The sequence below is a fragment of the Monodon monoceros genome, unplaced genomic scaffold (genome assembly GCF_005190385.1).
Source record: "Monodon monoceros isolate NGI ecotype Baffin Bay Population unplaced genomic scaffold, NGI_Narwhal_1 Super_Scaffold_13, whole genome shotgun sequence".
In the NCBI taxonomy this organism is placed as follows: Eukaryota; Metazoa; Chordata; class Mammalia; order Artiodactyla; family Monodontidae; genus Monodon; species Monodon monoceros.
The window spans coordinates 70,688,296-70,704,567 of NW_021703769.1; the positions used below are offsets into that span (position 1 = coordinate 70,688,296).

The window sequence follows — 16,272 nt, forward strand, 5'->3', positions numbered from 1 at the left end:
AAAAAAAAAAAAAAAAAAAAAAAAAAAAGAAGTAGAGATGGGTGGGACTTCCCTGGTGGTGCAGTGGTTAAGAATCCGCCTGCCAATGCAGGGGACACGGGTTTGAGCCCTGGTCCGGGAAGATCCCACATGCTGCGGAGCAACTAAGCCCACGCACCACAACTACTGAAGCCTGCGCGCCTAGAGCCCGTGCTCTGCAACAGGAGAAGCCACCACAATGAGAAGCCCGCACGCCACAACGAAGAGTAGCCCCCGCTTGCCACAAGTAGAGAAAGCCTAAGCACAGCAATGAAGACCCAACACAGCCAAAAATAAATAAATAAATTTATAAATAAAATAAACATAAAAAAATGTAGAGATTGGAGCAAACAAGTGGGAAGGACTATGTAACGACATTTTTTGTCTTCTTTCCTTTTTCTAGTTTGCGGCTGTTCAGTTTTCCTCAAACTACAAAACAGAATTTACTTTCTTGGATTATGTTAACTGGAAGGACCCTGATATTCTTCTTGCCAAAGTCAAACACATGCGCCTGTTGACCAACACCTTTGGTGCCATCAACTATGTCGCGTGAGTTCCCTTCTGTGAGAGAGCCCATCCGTCGGTTGTTCTGTGCGTACTAGCTTCTTCAAGTTGCAGGGTGTAGGAACTCAACAGGTGGGTTCAGCAAGGGGCAGGTTAGTGTAAGCATTCTACTGGAGCAATTTTATTCCAGGTTCTTTATTATTATTATTATTATTGAAGTATATAGTTGATTTACAATATTGTGTTATAGTCCAGGTTCTTTTGATTATTTTTTATTTTTATATTTATTTTTGGCCACGCCATGTGGATTGTGGGATCTTAGTTCCCCAACCAGGGATTGAAACCAGGCCCTGGGCAGTGAAAGCACAGACTCCTAACCACTGGACCGCTAGGGAATTCCGGGGTTCTTTTGATTATGACAGGACTCTACACCAACTAAATCCCAAAGGGGAATTCATGAGAGGATGCAGGGATAGCTCATGAACCTTTGGGACAGAGAGTATTTCCAGGCCTCATGAGGGATTAGAACCAGAACTTGAAAAGAGATTGTGAATGATGGCAGCCACGGTAGAGTCACACGTTAGTTGGGGATCAGCTTTTGAAGTCAGTGTATGAATACAAATCTCAGAGAGTCAAGTTATTTTTGAATTATTCTTTGAATTGTTCATCAGAGTCAATATATCCAAGTCCCATATTGGAAACTAGCATATCCTGATTTTCTAAACCTACTAACCCAGAGTTGGATCAGATTACTGTGTTTAAATTGAGGCCTAGATGAATGTAGTTGGACTGTGTTAAAGGGCCATATTGTGTATTTTTTAAATACCTGTATTTAAACATTAGAGTGGCCATGGAAACTGAGACCACTTTGGGGAATAAGAGAATTACATCTCCTATCTCATGCTCCCCCGGGGCATATGCTCAGATTGAGTGAAATAGCAGAAAGGATCTCCTGTTCTATTACACTTGTATTTTTCATTTATATTTCTTTGCCAAACATGTATAGTTGGATTTGCATAAGTTAAACATGCATGTGACGTATCTCAAGACTCTGCATGTGTTTCCAGCTCTTTTCTTCTGGGGCTTACTTGAACTGTCATGTCTACTTCATTCTTCTCTCTGTAGATGGCTCTGGTGGGTACATGATCAAACAATGTCCATTGAAAAAATGGCAGCCTCAGTTCCTCAATTCAGGTGAACAACCTGAATTCTAGCCTCCAGGAGAGGAAATCTGATTGCTGAGCCTAGATTGTGTGTCCATGGGTCAACCCAGCTAAGGCCTTGTTCTACTTCATGACGTAGAGTCACATGGATTCAGGGGTCCCACCTCCATTGGGAAGGGGGCAGTTCTTAGAGAACTGGGTCCCCACAGGATGGGAAGATACCCCAAAAGGTGTCAACTGTGAGAGCAAAAAGAAGCGGTCATGGAAATGTATTTCATAAATAATTCTTGACCATCTGGCTGTGTGCCAGGCAGTGTTCCAGGTCAGGACTTGGCAGATTTTTTTCTATAAGGGGCCAGATAGTACTATTTTAGACTTTTGTGGCCACATAACAGTTATCTGTTGCATATTCTTCTTTGTTTTTGTAACTCTTTAAAAACAAAAATATAAAAACCATTTTTAGCCCAGAGACCATACAAAAACAAGCTGTGGGCTGGCTCTGGTCTGCAGGTTTTTGTTTGCCATTTTCTAGGTGCTAGGAATTAACAGTGAACGAAACAAAGAAAAGTCTCTGCCCTCCTGGAGCTTAACATTCTAGTAGGGGAGAGAAATGTAATAAATAGGATAAATAAGTAAATTGGATCATATAGTAGAAGATGTAAGTTTTACAAAGAAAAATAAAGCAATGTTCAATGGGAAGATCAGGGAAGGTTACATCTGAGCAAAGACTTGTTGGAGGTGAGGAAGCAGGCCATGTGGATACCTGAAGGAAGACCGTTCCAGGTAGAGGGAACAGCAGAGGCCCTGATCCCATGGTTGGGATGTTCACAGAAGAACCAGGACACCAGTGTGGCTGAAAAGAAGTAAGTGATGAGTTCAAGTAGTAGGAGATGAAGTCAGAGAGACCATCGAAGTCTGGATGAGGCTCTAATGAGGACTTTGGCTTTTCCTCTGAGTGAGATGAGAATCATTGGTGGTTTTTTTTTTTTTGCTGTACACGGGCCTCTCACTGTTGTGGCCTCTCCCGTTGCGGAGCACAGGCTCCGGACGCACAGGCTCAGTGGCCATGGCTCACAGGCCCAGCCGCTCTGCGGCATGTGGGATCTTCCCGGACCGGGGCACGAACCCGTGTCCCCTGCATCGGCAGGTGGACTCCCAACCACTGCGCCACCAGGGAAGCCCCATTGGTGGTTTTGATCAAAGGAGTCATAATCTGATTTATGTTTTTAAAAGGATCCCCCTGGCTGCAGGGTTGATATTAGACTGTGGAAGGGGCAAGGGTGGAAACAGGGATGCCAGTTCGCAGACACTGAAAAATCCAGATGAGAGATGATAGTGGTTTAAACCAGTGTGGAAATCCATGAGGAGGATCCATGATAGGCCATGTCCAGGTGGATGGAAGTTGGGGAAACATTTGCATCTGAGATAGAACAAGACGTGGTTTTGACCCCGCCCATCAGGTTCCTCTGTCTGTGGCAGCTTCCAAGTAGCTCTCCCGCCCTCTTCTCTGTATCTGTTCACCTCCCACTGTGGCCTCTCCAGGTGACATTCAGCTTCTGTCCCCAGTACAGGTGATGCCATAAGTCAGGGGTTGTGGACTGGCTGCTCTTGGATTAATTGTCCATCTTTGGTTAGCTGTGGGGTGAGGAGGGGAGGATGTTCAAATAGAGTGGCTGTCCCAGTGGAAGCTGTGGGCAGCCTGTCTTGCTTCAGAAGGAGGCTGTGGGCAGGACAGGAATTTGGAGCCTCGGCCTGTCCAGAATTCACTCCTTCCTTCTTTCTCTTCTGTCACGTGCACTGAGCACCTACTCTGAGTCAGGAGCCAGAGATACAGCAGCAAATCTGGTTTGGGGAAAAATTGACACAGAAACAAGTCTCTTTGACTACCTAGGAGATTTGCTGCAGCAGAGATGTACAAGTAGCCTGGCAATGGTAGGGGAGGCAGAAGGGGGTGTTATATGAGCTTTCTCTAGAAGAGTGGCTTTCCGATTTCCTTCTGCCATGGAGCCCATCCTTCCACTGGAATCTCACCTAGATCACCAGCATATCTAACTGATTAAAGGGTAGTTGCCACGTGGTTGAAACGAAGAGTAGGAAGCCCAGAGTTTCCCCTCACTGCCCACAGACTCTGGGACAGCCTTGTGGCTGCCCCGGATTCAGTTGAAGACCACTGGCCCAGAAGGAGGGATATGGCAACCAGGGTGAGGAAGGAGGTTCAGAGGAGAGCTTTGAAGGCTGGGAATAGCTGTCTGGGAATTGTGAGAAGGGATTTGGCATAATCAGCAGGACAGTGACTTAATGAGCAGGGTAAGAGGGAGACCTTAGGTGATTTGCGGGGAGTCTCTCACATCCCCTCCTTCCTGGACACAGGACCAAGGTGTTCCGGCAAGAGCTGGGGGCCCGGCCAGATGCCACCAAAGTGCTTATCATCATCACTGACGGGGAAGCCACTGACAAAGCCAACATTGACGTGGCCAAAGACATCATCCGTTACATCATTGGGGTACGGACTCCAGGTCCCTGCTTCTTCTTACGACCCATCTTCCCTCTCCTATTCCTGAACCCCACTCCTTTTCTCCCTGGGGCCAGGGTCTTGTGAAAATAACAGAAAATTGGTCTGCCATTCTGGGGATGCTAGCTCTTCACTCTTCATTTCTTCCAGATTGGAAAGTATTTTAAGACCAAGGAAAGTCAGGAGACACTCCATGAATTTGCCTCAAAACCTGCGGAAGAGTTTGTAAAGATTCTGGACACATTTGAGAAGCTGAAAGATCTATTCACCGAGCTGCAAAAAAAGATCTATGTCATTGAAGGTGAGTGGCAGACCCTGGAAGAGAGGGTTCAGGGGGATGTATACAGAACCTCACCTGGGACATTAGACTAAGGACACGCGGAATAATAATCACTGGAGCTTACAGAGCGTCTGTCACTGTGTTAAGAGCTCTCCGGTTAAAAGACCTCAGGTAGGAATTTAAGGGAGGGTGATTTAGGAGCAGCCTCTATTTCCCTCTGAAAGTCTGTCTTCCTCTTGAAGCTCAGCCTGGTCCAGGATGGGTCCCCGAGCTGACCTATATCTTGTAGGCATCAGCTGAGCCCTGTAGAATGACTATAATCCCTTCCTCTCCTCACTCAGCTCCCTCATTGTCACTTGTCCTGGGCCTCAAATTATTTAAGACAGGCAAGCAGGCAGGGGCCAAGTGCAAGGAGCCCACAGGCCCTCTTCTTTGGCCCAGAATAAGAGAAGGTTTGATTGTAGTCGCCAGATGGAGGACTACCTATGGGAGAGTATTTCCCCAGGTAGCTTAGTCTGCTGAAAGGTACCTGATTCCCCCAGGAAGCCCCTTCACTAGGACACAGCCTTGGTGTTCAGTTCACTTGAAGAGGCAATGGATTATATTTAATGGGACCGGGCAGACCTGCTCAAGAATTCACTCTGCCTGTGCTGTGTGACCTCAGCCATGTCACTTTCCCTCTCCGAGCCTCATTGTTCTCTGTTAAAGGGGGATAGTGATACCAGTCTCCGAGGGTTGTAAGGTTTAACTGCTGTATTCATTTCCTAGGGCTGCTGTAACAAAGTACCAAAAACTAGGTGGCTTAAAGCAAGAGAAATGAAAATAAAAAATTTTAAAAAGCAAGAGAAATGTGTTGTCTTGCAGTTCTGGAGGCTAGAAGTTAGAAATTAAAGGTTTGACAGGGCCATGCTCCTTGTGATGGTTTCGGAGAGAATCCTTCCCTGCCTCTTCTAATTTCTGGTGTTTGCTAACAGTCCTTGGTGTTCCTTGACTTGTAGCTGCATCACTCTGGTCGCCTGGCCGTCTTCTCCCTGTGTGTTTACCCATCATCTTCTCTCTGTGTCTGTCCCTCTGTGTCCAAATTGCCCCTTTTAATAAGGACACCAGTCAGATTGGATCAGGGCCCACCCTAATGACCTCATTTTAACTTGATTCCCTCTGAAAAGGCCCTATTTCGAAATAAGCTCACATTCTGAGGCAGTAGGGGTTAGGACTTAGACATCTTTTCTTCAGGGAACACAATTCAAGCCCTAATGACTGCTCAGCAAAGTGCTTGGTACCTTGTAGACTCTTGATAAATCATAGCTCTTATCCTCTATCCTTCCCTGCCCTTACTCATCCTTCAGATCATAGTTTAGATGTCATTCCCTCTGATAAGTTCTCGCTGATCCCAAGTCTGGGTTCCCGTGTGCTACTTTAACCACTGTACATTCCCTGTGACATATATTGTATTAGAACTCTCTATTAGGGGACTTCCCTGGTGGTCCAGTGGTTAAGAATCCGCCTTCTAATGCAGGGGACGTGGTTTCGATCCCTGGTCAGGGAACTAAGATCCCACATGCCGCAGGGCAACTAAGCCAGAGCACGGCAACGGAAGATCCCACATGCCACAGCTAAGACCTGACGCAGTCAAAAAAATAAATTAAAAAAAAAAAAAAAAAAAGAGCTCTCTATTAGGTGTCTGTCTCCCACACTAAACTGAGAGGTTTAGTGACAAGTATTGTGCCTGCTTTCCCACCCCTGTATCTCTGGCACCAAATATTTAGTGACTCTAAATGTTTCTTCAGTGGATGAACAAATCTTCATAATAATTGCTATGGTTCTTGAAAGCTTACAGGTAACAGGCACTTTATCTATATCATTGAATCGGTTCTTCTCAGTATCCTTGCAAGGCTGGTGGTATTATTTTCATTTTATTTATTCATGCTGGCAACAACCATGGAGCAGGCATTGTGACTCAGACTCGCAGGGATATTGCCAACATAGAACTCATATTCAGGTTGGATAAAGAAAGTCAGTAAACAAACAGGATGATTCAAGCTTGTGGTAAGTGCTATAAAGAAAATGAGTAAAGTGATAAGACAGATTTAATTGGAAGAAGCCACTTTAAATACGCTTTTCAAGAAAGGCCTTTCTGAGATGCAATTTTTTTGGGGCCGCACCGCGCAGCTTGCGGGATCTCAGTTCCCTGACCAGGGATTGAACCTGAGCCAGCAGTGAAAGCCCAGAATCCTAACCACTAGACCACCAGGGAAATCCCGTGAGGTGCTTTTTTTTAAAGTGAGGTAAAATTCACTGAGATAACTTTTGAGCTGAGGCATGAAAGATGAGAATCAGACAGCCATGGGAGAAGTGTGGGCAAAGGGCATTATAGCCAGAGAGCAGATCAAGTGCAAAGGCCAGGAGATGGGGCAGGGCTCGGTGTGCTGGAGGAACAGGAAAAAAGGTCAGTGTAATAGCAGTGTGGGGAGTAAGGGAGACAGAAGTTTGGAGAGGAAGGCAGGGGCCTCCCAGCTCCTCATGAGTTTGGATTTTAGTCTTCAGACCAATGAGAAGTTATGAAGGGTTTTAAGAAAGGGAAAGATGAGGTCTGATGTACATTTTTTAAAAAGAGTACACAACTTGCTCTGTGAAAAAAGGCATAGAAAGAGGAAGAATGAAGTCAAAGGGGCTTCCCTGGCGGTCCGGTGGTTCGGACTCGGCACTTCCACTGTAGCGCGCACGGGTTTGATTCCTGGTCAGGGAACTAATAACCCATGTGCTGTGCAGCATGGCCAAAAAAAATACATTTAATTTTTTTTTAAAAAAAGAAAAGAATGAAGTCAAAGAGACCAAATTAGCAAAAGCTCCTGCCTTAGTCAGGTACAAGAGGAGGATGGCTTGGGCCAGCGTGGTGGTGACACAGACGATTCACAGAAGTGGGCAGATGTGTTTTGCAGGTAGAACTATCATGATTTGGTCATGTGTTGGAGGTAGAATGGAGGAAAAAGGGAAGAATCAAGGTTGTTTCCGGGGCTTTTAGCGTGAGTCATTAGGTGGGTGTGGGGTGCTATTCATTGAAGAGGGGAAGCCTGAGTAGAAGCAGAAATCAAGATCTGCCTCTTAGACGTGCTGAGTCGGGGAACGGAATATCCATACCTGGGGCGCGTGGAGAGTCGTGGGAGACTCAGGGCATAAGTCGCTTCCCCGTCTGACGCTAAGGTTCATGCTCTTGGGAATTCCCTGGCAGTCCAGTTGTTAGGACTTGGCACTCTCACTGCCAGGGCCCCGGGTTCAATCCCTGGTGGGGGAACTAAAATCCCATAAGCTGCACAGAGCTGCCAAAAAAAAAAAGTTCATGCTCTTTCTACCTTGCCTACGGGTAGATGCTGTGTTGTTTTCCTCAGTCCTTTCTTGAGCATCACTGTTTTCACTGCTCCTTGGGTCTCGGCGCATTCTCCCTACCTCGTCCCTTAGGCACAAGCAAACAGGACCTGACATCCTTCAACATGGAGCTGTCCTCCAGCGGGATCAGCGCGGATCTCAGCAGGGTGAGTGGAGGGCCTGACACTACCGGCTGAGGGATGTGGTGGGAATGCAGCTGACCCGCACTCATCTCCCTCCCTGGGCAGGACCATGGCATTGTAGGGGCCGCTGGAGCCAAGGACTGGGCTGGGGGCTTTCTCGATCTGAAGACAGACCTGCAGGGTGATACATTTGTTGGGAATGAACCATTGACACCAGAAGTGAGGGCAGGATATTTGGGTGAGTACTTCTCTTTTCTGCTGGGTTCTTTCAGCTTTGGGGAACCAGGGAGTCACTCAGATTGACTTTGAAAATAATAATGAAAGCAATTAAGCAACAACATGAACAAACTCAGTTTAAATATGGTTATAATAGTCTTCACTTTTCCCTTACTAACCCTTCACCTGTGTATTAATCATGTTTTTATTTTCTGTACCTTGTGATGCTTTGACATCGTGTGGCCTTGCTAATCCTGGAGAGACTGCTCCTCCCAGGATCAGCTAATTCCTACCGGTAGAAAACAACTTGCCTGGGAGCAGGCCTTCCACAGGCCAACTGGCCAATCCAGACACTGCATCCCAACCACCCTTTTATCTAACTTTCACACACCAGGCCACTATCCACCCTGACGTAAATCACCCCAGGCCCAGGTACTAGATAACTGAAGACCACCTCTATAGCCCAGAGCCTGCCAACATCATTCAAACCGTCCAGTCCTAAACTTGCTCCAACTTGCCTTGCCTCCCTCATTTCTTCCCACCGAAACTGCAGTAACAGCTCTGGGCCATTCTCCCCTTGCTCCTTCCACCCTGGGGCTTCTCCCATGTCGCCCTGCATGGCCTGCTGTGGCGCCTGCTTTGGGGAGCTGTGAGTGATAAACTTTTTTCAATGGCAGTGACTTCTCTGTGTCGTTACTCAGTTATACCTATAAATTAAATCCCGAGTCCACTTTAAAACAACCTGCCTCATCGGTGGGAGGACCAGCCCCTCCTCCGTGAGGCTTCCTCCCCTTGAATTGTCCAGGAGCTCCAGGGTTGGTTCAGTCTCAAGAGTTCTCAGATACCAAGCACAGAGGAAACGAGGCTGGTCAATCCACCAACTGCTGTTGCTTCTCTCTGCCTCGTGGTGTCTTGTCCTGCACAGTCCTGGGGATGCTGTCCATCCAAGCTGATGCCAGTCTCAGGAGCAGAACGGCCTCACCCTTGCGCTTGGGGTTATAGCTCTTCTAGTTCACATTCAAAGAGTCAGCCTGTCTCAAGGCACGAACTGACTCCAAGAGCCCTGGGATAGGAGTGCTTCCAGGTTCTACCTCCTCATAGATCTAGAACCACCACCCTCCACCCTGCCTCACCCATGACCCTTGGCTGGGGGTGGGCTCAGTACACAAAGATTATTATTAAACTTTCAAAACACAAGATCTTATTAAATACTCTCCTTGGGAAAATTGGTGCTATTCATCGTGCCTCTACTCTTACCCTTCTAAGGGAGACTACCCTCTGATTTTTTCCTTGTTTTCCTTTTCTTTTTCTTTACTGAGCAAGTATTATGTGCCAGGCACTGTTCTAAGCGCATGGCACATATTAACTTATTTTTATTTCATTGTATCCTCCCAACAACCCTGTAAGTAGGTATTTTTATCATCTGTATTTTACAGATGAAGAAACGGAGCCCAGGAGACTTTAAATGACTTCCCCAGGGTCATAGACTAGTAGGTGGTCCAGCCCCAGATCTGTGCTTAGTAACCACTGCACTTACACTGCAACACCTACACTACTGCCTTCAAGGTGGTTTTCTGTTCTTCAGTATCCAGTTGGCCCTCTGCAGCTGCGGGTTCCACGTTTATGATCCATGGTTGGTTGAATCCCCAGATTTGGAAGCCGGGGATACCAAAGGCCAGTTGTGGGACTTTGAGCGTCTGTGGTGGATTTTGGTATCGGGGCAGGTCCTGGAACCAATCCCCTGCGGTTACGTAGAGATGACTGTACTGCAAAATAGCTGGCAAATTTGCTCACTGAATAAGAAGAAATAACCCAAAGTTGAATCTCTAGTTAGGCACCCATACCACTATATACACACACACAGATGTATGTGTGTGTTGTGTACATGTAGAAGTAAATATAATCTTGATTGCCTACTATGCTACTATCCTTCAGATCTTAGTTCAGATCTCACTAACATGGTGCTAAGCATTTTACATCCACGGTCTTATTTAATCCTCAAAACCCCCCTATAAGGTTGGTATTGTCCCAGGTTTTTTTTTAGACGAGAAGGCTGAGGCTCAGACACATGAAGTAATTTACTCGAGATTATACAGCCAGGAAGAAGTAATACTCGGATTAAAACCTTGTCTCTCTGATTTCAAAGGGCAATTTCTTAACCCTTGTACTTCAGGAATATACATGAAGAAGCAGGAGAGTATTCAGCCTCTTCACCCTTCCCCTCATGGGCTATAGAGTCTCGGACATCTGCTTTTTTCATTCACTTTCAACTGCTCTGAGCAAAGAAGGTCACGCGGAGGAGGGATAAATTGGGAGATTGGGATTGACACATACACACTACTAAATATAGAATAGATAACTAATAAGGACCTACTGTATAGTACAGGGACCTCTACTCAGTGCTCTGTAATGACCTATATGGGAAAAGAATCTAAAAAAGTGGATATATGTATATATATAACTGTATATATATATATATGTATATATACATATAACTGTATATGTATATATATAACTGTATAACTGATTCATTTTGCTGTACAGTAGAAACTAACCTAACATTGCAAATCAACTGTACTCCAATAAAAATTAATTCAAAACAAATAAACAAAGAAGTTCAAATTGGGTCATCTTCAGAGCATTCCTGGGAGGTGGCTCCTGGCTCCCGCCCAATCCCTGGTCCAATTTCCTGCGGCATTTCCTCCAGCGTTTCATCAGTGTAGGAACAGAGGGCAGGGAACCTCAACCACAGGAGTTGTGAAGTATGTAGATAACCTCAGTGATATCTTGAAGCAGAGATGTTTTCAAGTCTCCTGCTTTTTTTTTTTTCTTGAAGTATAGTTGATTGACAATAACATGTTTGTTTCAGGTGTACAAGATAGTGGTTCAAGAGTTTTATATATTATGCTCCATTTATAGTTATTATAAAATATTGGCTATATTCTCTGTGCTGTACAATCACCACTCCTTGTGGGTTTTTAAAAAATTAATTAATTAATTAATTAATTTTTGGCTGCATTGGGTCTTCGTTGCTGTGCACGGGCTTTCTCTAGTTGCGGCGAGCGGGGTCTACTCTTTGCTGTGGTGTGCGGGCTTCTCATTGCGGTGGCTTCCCTTGTTGCAGAGCATGGGCTCAGTAGTTGTGGTGCATGGGCTTAGTTGCTCCTCAGCATGTGGGATCTTCCTGGACCAGGGCTCGAACCCGTCCGTGTTTCCTACATTGGCAGGTGGATTCTTAAGCACTGCGCCACCAGGGAAGTCCACCACTCCTTATGTTTAAATTTCAGTATTTTTATTAGGCTGTGTCTCCATGCTGACTGAGTTGTACTACCTTACCAAGCTTTTTCATTGAAATGCATCTTTAATCTTTTCTACCAAATTTTTCTGCAAAAATTTTCACACTTTGAGAAAAGTTAATAGTACAATGAATATCCATATACCCTTCACCTAGATTTATCAGTTGTTAACATTTGCCACATTTGTTTATCTCTCTTTATATATATATATATATATATATATATACACATATATATGTAAAGAATAACATACATATGTATATATTATTTTATCAGTCAGGATTCTCCAGAGAAACAAAGCCCATAGGATATATCTATATGTATATCTGTGTCTGTATCTCTATATAGATACATAATTCTTTTTCTCTCTTTTTCCTATCTATCTATCTATCTATCTATCACCTACAAAGAGATTGGTTTTAAGAAGTTGGGTCATGCAGTGTAGGGGCTGCCAAGTCTGAAACAGGGCAGGCTGGCAGTCTTGAGGCATCTGCTGCTTTATTTTTAATCTTCGTGCAAACTTTGCCTTCTTCTTACTAATATATTCCATTTCATTTTACTCTTTAAAAAGAAGATAGTCTCCTTTATAAACCCTTAGGTGAACCGAGCCTCAGGAAGATGTTTACCCTGCAGTACGCGGCCGCTTAGTCCTGCGCATGCGTGTTGTCCACAGTTCGAGAAATGCAGTCTTGGACCCTGACGGCAGGATTTGTACTCCTCGGAGCACGTGGCTGCTCTTCTCGGGAGAAGGTCTTCTGGCCGTCTCAATGCATCTTTGCTGCTAACCCAGCTTCCCAGGGTCTCCGCCGCCTTTCCCCCTGGGTTTTACCTTCGTTCAGCAGCCATTGTGTTCCTAATTCCAAGCCCCACGCTCGCTCTCTCCTCAGGCTACACGGTGACCTGGCTGCCCTCCCGACGGACCACGTCGCTGCTGGCAGCTGGAGCCCCCCGATACCAGCACGTGGGACGGGTGTTGCTGTTCCAAGAGCCAAAGGGCGGAGAACATTGGAGCCAAATCCAGAAAATAGATGGGACCCAGGTGAGCGTGATTGCAGGGGCGTCCGCCCAAGAGGGGGTTGGAGTGACACTAGTTATGCTTCCTGCTGTCTTCCGAACACGCATGCACTTGCTGAGCACTCGCCCCATGCCGAGCACTGTCACATTTGTTCCCCTGCAAAGCCTCTGAGGTTAGCCTTGTCATCCCCACTTGCCAACTTAAGATCCCAACTTGTCTGAATTCATACAGGCTCTAAGTGGGATCCAGGACTTGGACCTTCATTTGAGGGCTTAGAGTAGGACGGATAAGGAGCACTTGATGGGGAGGGAGGTGTCCTGCTCTAGGTTTCTTCCTCAAACGTCTTCCTCTCCCTGCAGATTGGCTCTTATTTTGGCGGCGAGCTGTGTGGCGTTGACATGGACCAAGATGGGGAGACAGAGCTGCTGCTGGTTGGAGCCCCCCTGTTCTATGGCGAGCAGAGAGGAGGCCGGGTGTTTATCTACCAGAGAAAAAAGGTGGGGACCAGGACAATGCGTGGAGGATGTGGGAGAAAGAGACTCCCATGCCTTCTCAGGTCTCAGTTATTCTGAAAGCCTTTCCCTGCCTGATCCTGTGTTAATCAGACCTTTAGAACAACGACAAACGATAGCAAATATGCAGAGGTGGGTAAAAATGTGTGCAAGGCCCAGTGCCAAACTTTTTATATATAGGATACCTCGTTTGATTCTCATAATCACCTTCTGGGATACTATGAGCTTTATTTTACAAATGGGAACGTCGCAGCTCAGCAAGGCTGGGCAACTTTCCAAAGGCACAAAGTCACACAGATAACAAAGGTGGGGAGTTCCCTGGAGGTCCAGTGGTTAGTGCTGAGTGACTGAGGTGGGACCTGTTGCCTTGCTCCTTCCCAGTTGGGGTTCGCCATGGTCTCAGAGCTGCACGGGGATCCCGGCTACCCCCTTGGGCGATTTGGAGCAGTCATCGCTGCCCTGACGGACATCAATGGGGATGAGCTGACGGACGTGGCCGTGGGAGCCCCTCTGGAAGAGCAGGGGGCTGTGTACATCTTCAATGGGCAGCAGGCGGGGCTGAGCCCCTGGCCCAGTCAGGTGAGGTACCCCGCCTGCCAATCAGAACCCATTCCCAGGCAACTGGCAGCCACCAAGCCCCAGCCCCACTCCTCAGCCCGACTCTTCCCACCCTTCCGCCCATCCTCTCCCCAGCTTAGCATGAATTTCTCTCTTGGTCTCAGAGGATAGAAGGGAACCGGATGCTCCCAGGAATTCAATGGTTTGGACGCTCCATCCACGGGGTGAAGGACCTTGGCGGGGACGGCCTGGTAGATGTGGCTGTAGGGGCTGAGAGCCAGGTGATCGTGCTGAGGTAAGATGGGACTCCTGAGTCCTACCTGGGGATGATTTCAGTCCTCATCCTTTCAGCAGTAACGATGTACTAGACATCGTGCTAAATGCTTATCAGCATCGGCGCATTTGGTCCTCAGCTCAACCCTGTGAGTTTGGTTCTCCTTTTTTTTTTTTTTCTTTTTTTGTGGTACGCGGGCCTCTCACTGTTGTGGCCTCTCCCGTTGTGGAGCACAGGCTCCGGACGCGCAGGCTCAGTGGCCATGGCTCACGGGCCCAGACACTCTGTGGCATGTGGGATCTTCCCGGACCGGAGCACGAACCCGTGTCCCCTGCATCGGCAGGCAGACTCTCAACCACTGCGCCACCAGGGAAGCCCTGGTTCTCCTTTTATACCGGCTTTGTGTCTGGCTCCAGGTTAAACTGCTGTTATTCAGTGACAGACTGGGATTTGAACCCAGGCCTATCTAACACTAAAACCTCCTAGAGAGACGTGGGATGGCTTTAGAACCTGGTGACCTGTATTCAAGTCGAAGCTCTGCCGCTGACTTCTTGGGTGATCTTACCCCAGTCACTTCGCTTCTCAAGACCTCAGTTTCTTTTTTTTTTTTTTTTTTTTGCGGTACGCGGGCCTCTCACTGTTGTGGCCTCTCCCGTTGCGGAGAACAGGCTCCGGACGCACAGGCTCAGCGGCCATGGCTCACGGGCCCAGCCGCTCCGCGGCACGTGGGATTTTCCCAGACAGGGGCACGAACCCGTCTCCCCTGCATCGGCAGGCAGACTCTCAACCACTGCGCCACCAGGGAAGCCCAAGACCTCAGTTTCTTCATATTTGAAATGGTGATGGCATTTCCTGCCTGACCCAGATCTTAGAGTCACTGGAAGCCTCATGTAACGTCATCTAGTGACTAGATACTGTCTTCAATATGGAACAAGGCATTGGCTACAGTGTATGTGTGGGGAAACATACAATAAAAAAGTAAAGCAAATAAATAGATCATTACAATTGTGATAAGTGCCATGAGGGACATGAGCAGGGTTCTGTGAGAGAGAATAGCAGGGGAGACCTACTATAGACTGGGTGGCCAAGAAAGGCCTTTCTGAGGAACTGGGACTTGAAAGATGAGAAAGAGCCAGGCTTGCAGAAATCTGGGGTAAGAGCTTTCCATGTCGAAAGCCCAGGAGGTGCCAAGGCTGTAAGGCAGGCAAAAGTGTGACATGTTCAAGGCACGGAAATAGGGTCAGTATGGTAGGAGGTGAGACTGGAGAGGAGGGACTTCCCTGGTGGTCCAGTGGGTAAGACTCCGTGCTCCCAATGCAAGGGGCCCAGGTTCAATCCCTGGCAGGGAACTGGACCCCACATGCTGCAACTAAAGACCCCCCCGCATGCGGCACTGAAGATCCCACGTGCCACAACTAAGAACCAGCGCGGCCAAAAAAAAAAAAGAAGACTGGAGAGGCAGATGGTATGGCACAGACAGTGAAAAGTTTAGATTTTATTCTGAATACCATGGGGCATCCTTGAAAGGTTACTGGCATGGAAGCTCAATATCCTTGTTCCCTGACCAGGGATGGAACCTGGGCCCTTGGCAGTGAAAGCTCGGAGTCCTAACCACTAGACCACCAGGGAATTCCCTGACTTTTCTTTTTATAAATTCATTCATTCATCCATTCATTCATTTTTATTTTTAGCTGCGTTGTGTCTTCGTTGCTGCGTGCTGGCTTTCTTTAGTTGTGACAAGCGGGGGCTACTCTTCGTTGAGGCACGCGGGCTTCTCATTGCGGTGGCTTCTCTTGTTGCGGAGCACAGGCTCTAAGCGTGCGGGCTCAGTAGTTGTGGCGCGCGGGCTCAGTAGTTGTGGCGCACGGGCATAGTTGCTCCGCAGCATGTGGGATCTTCCCGGACCAGGGCTCGAACCCGTGTCCCCTGCATTGGCAGGCGGATTCTTAACCACTGCACCACCAGGGAAGTCCCGACTTTTCTTTTTAAAAGCTCATTCTTCTGTGTGAGAAATGGGTCAGAAGGCTGCTAGGAAGAATTATCATTATGGGGAGCCCTAATGAATTATCATTATTATTTTCGTTGCAAAGAGACAGTGACATTGAGGTCTGCTTTAGGGAAGGGGAGTCCTCTGGACTTTGCTAGCTGGAGCCCCAGGTCTGGCTGGGGATGGCAGGTGAGGCCGAGGGAGAGCGTTGGTTGTTTCCTTCCCTGCAGCTCCCGGCCTGTGGTGGATATCATCACAACCGTGTCCTTCTCCCCGGCCGAGATCCCAGTGCATGAAGTCGAGTGCTCGCATTCCTCCAGCGACAAGAAGAAGGAAGGCGTTAACATCACAGTCTGTTTCCAGGTCAAGTCTCTCATCTCCCAGTTCAAAGGTCAGTGCTGCCTTCCTGCTTCCCAGCGCAGCTGCCTGCC

At 47.3% G+C, this 16,272-nt stretch overlaps 1 protein-coding gene across 4 annotated transcripts in view; it reads left to right on the forward strand.

Annotated features, from left to right (window-relative positions):
• Positions 1-16,272, forward strand: part of ITGAL (integrin subunit alpha L) — a 42,244-nt gene that overhangs the window by 5,696 nt on the left and 20,276 nt on the right. For all 4 annotated transcript variants that reach the window (XR_003793064.1, XR_003793065.1, XM_029219891.1 and 1 more), the window contains 10 exons: positions 422-567; positions 4,056-4,188; positions 4,348-4,498; positions 7,934-8,007; positions 8,089-8,221; positions 12,383-12,534; positions 12,870-13,007; positions 13,404-13,601; positions 13,745-13,875; positions 16,072-16,232. Coding sequence is in view for 2 of the 4 variants with exons in the window: in XM_029219891.1 (XP_029075724.1) it covers positions 422-567; positions 4,056-4,188; positions 4,348-4,498; positions 7,934-8,007; positions 8,089-8,221; positions 12,383-12,534; positions 12,870-13,007; positions 13,404-13,601; positions 13,745-13,875; positions 16,072-16,232 (1,417 nt within the window). In the remaining 2 variants the exon portion in view is untranslated. The remainder of the gene's footprint in view (positions 1-421; positions 568-4,055; positions 4,189-4,347; positions 4,499-7,933; positions 8,008-8,088; positions 8,222-12,382; positions 12,535-12,869; positions 13,008-13,403; positions 13,602-13,744; positions 13,876-16,071; positions 16,233-16,272) is intronic.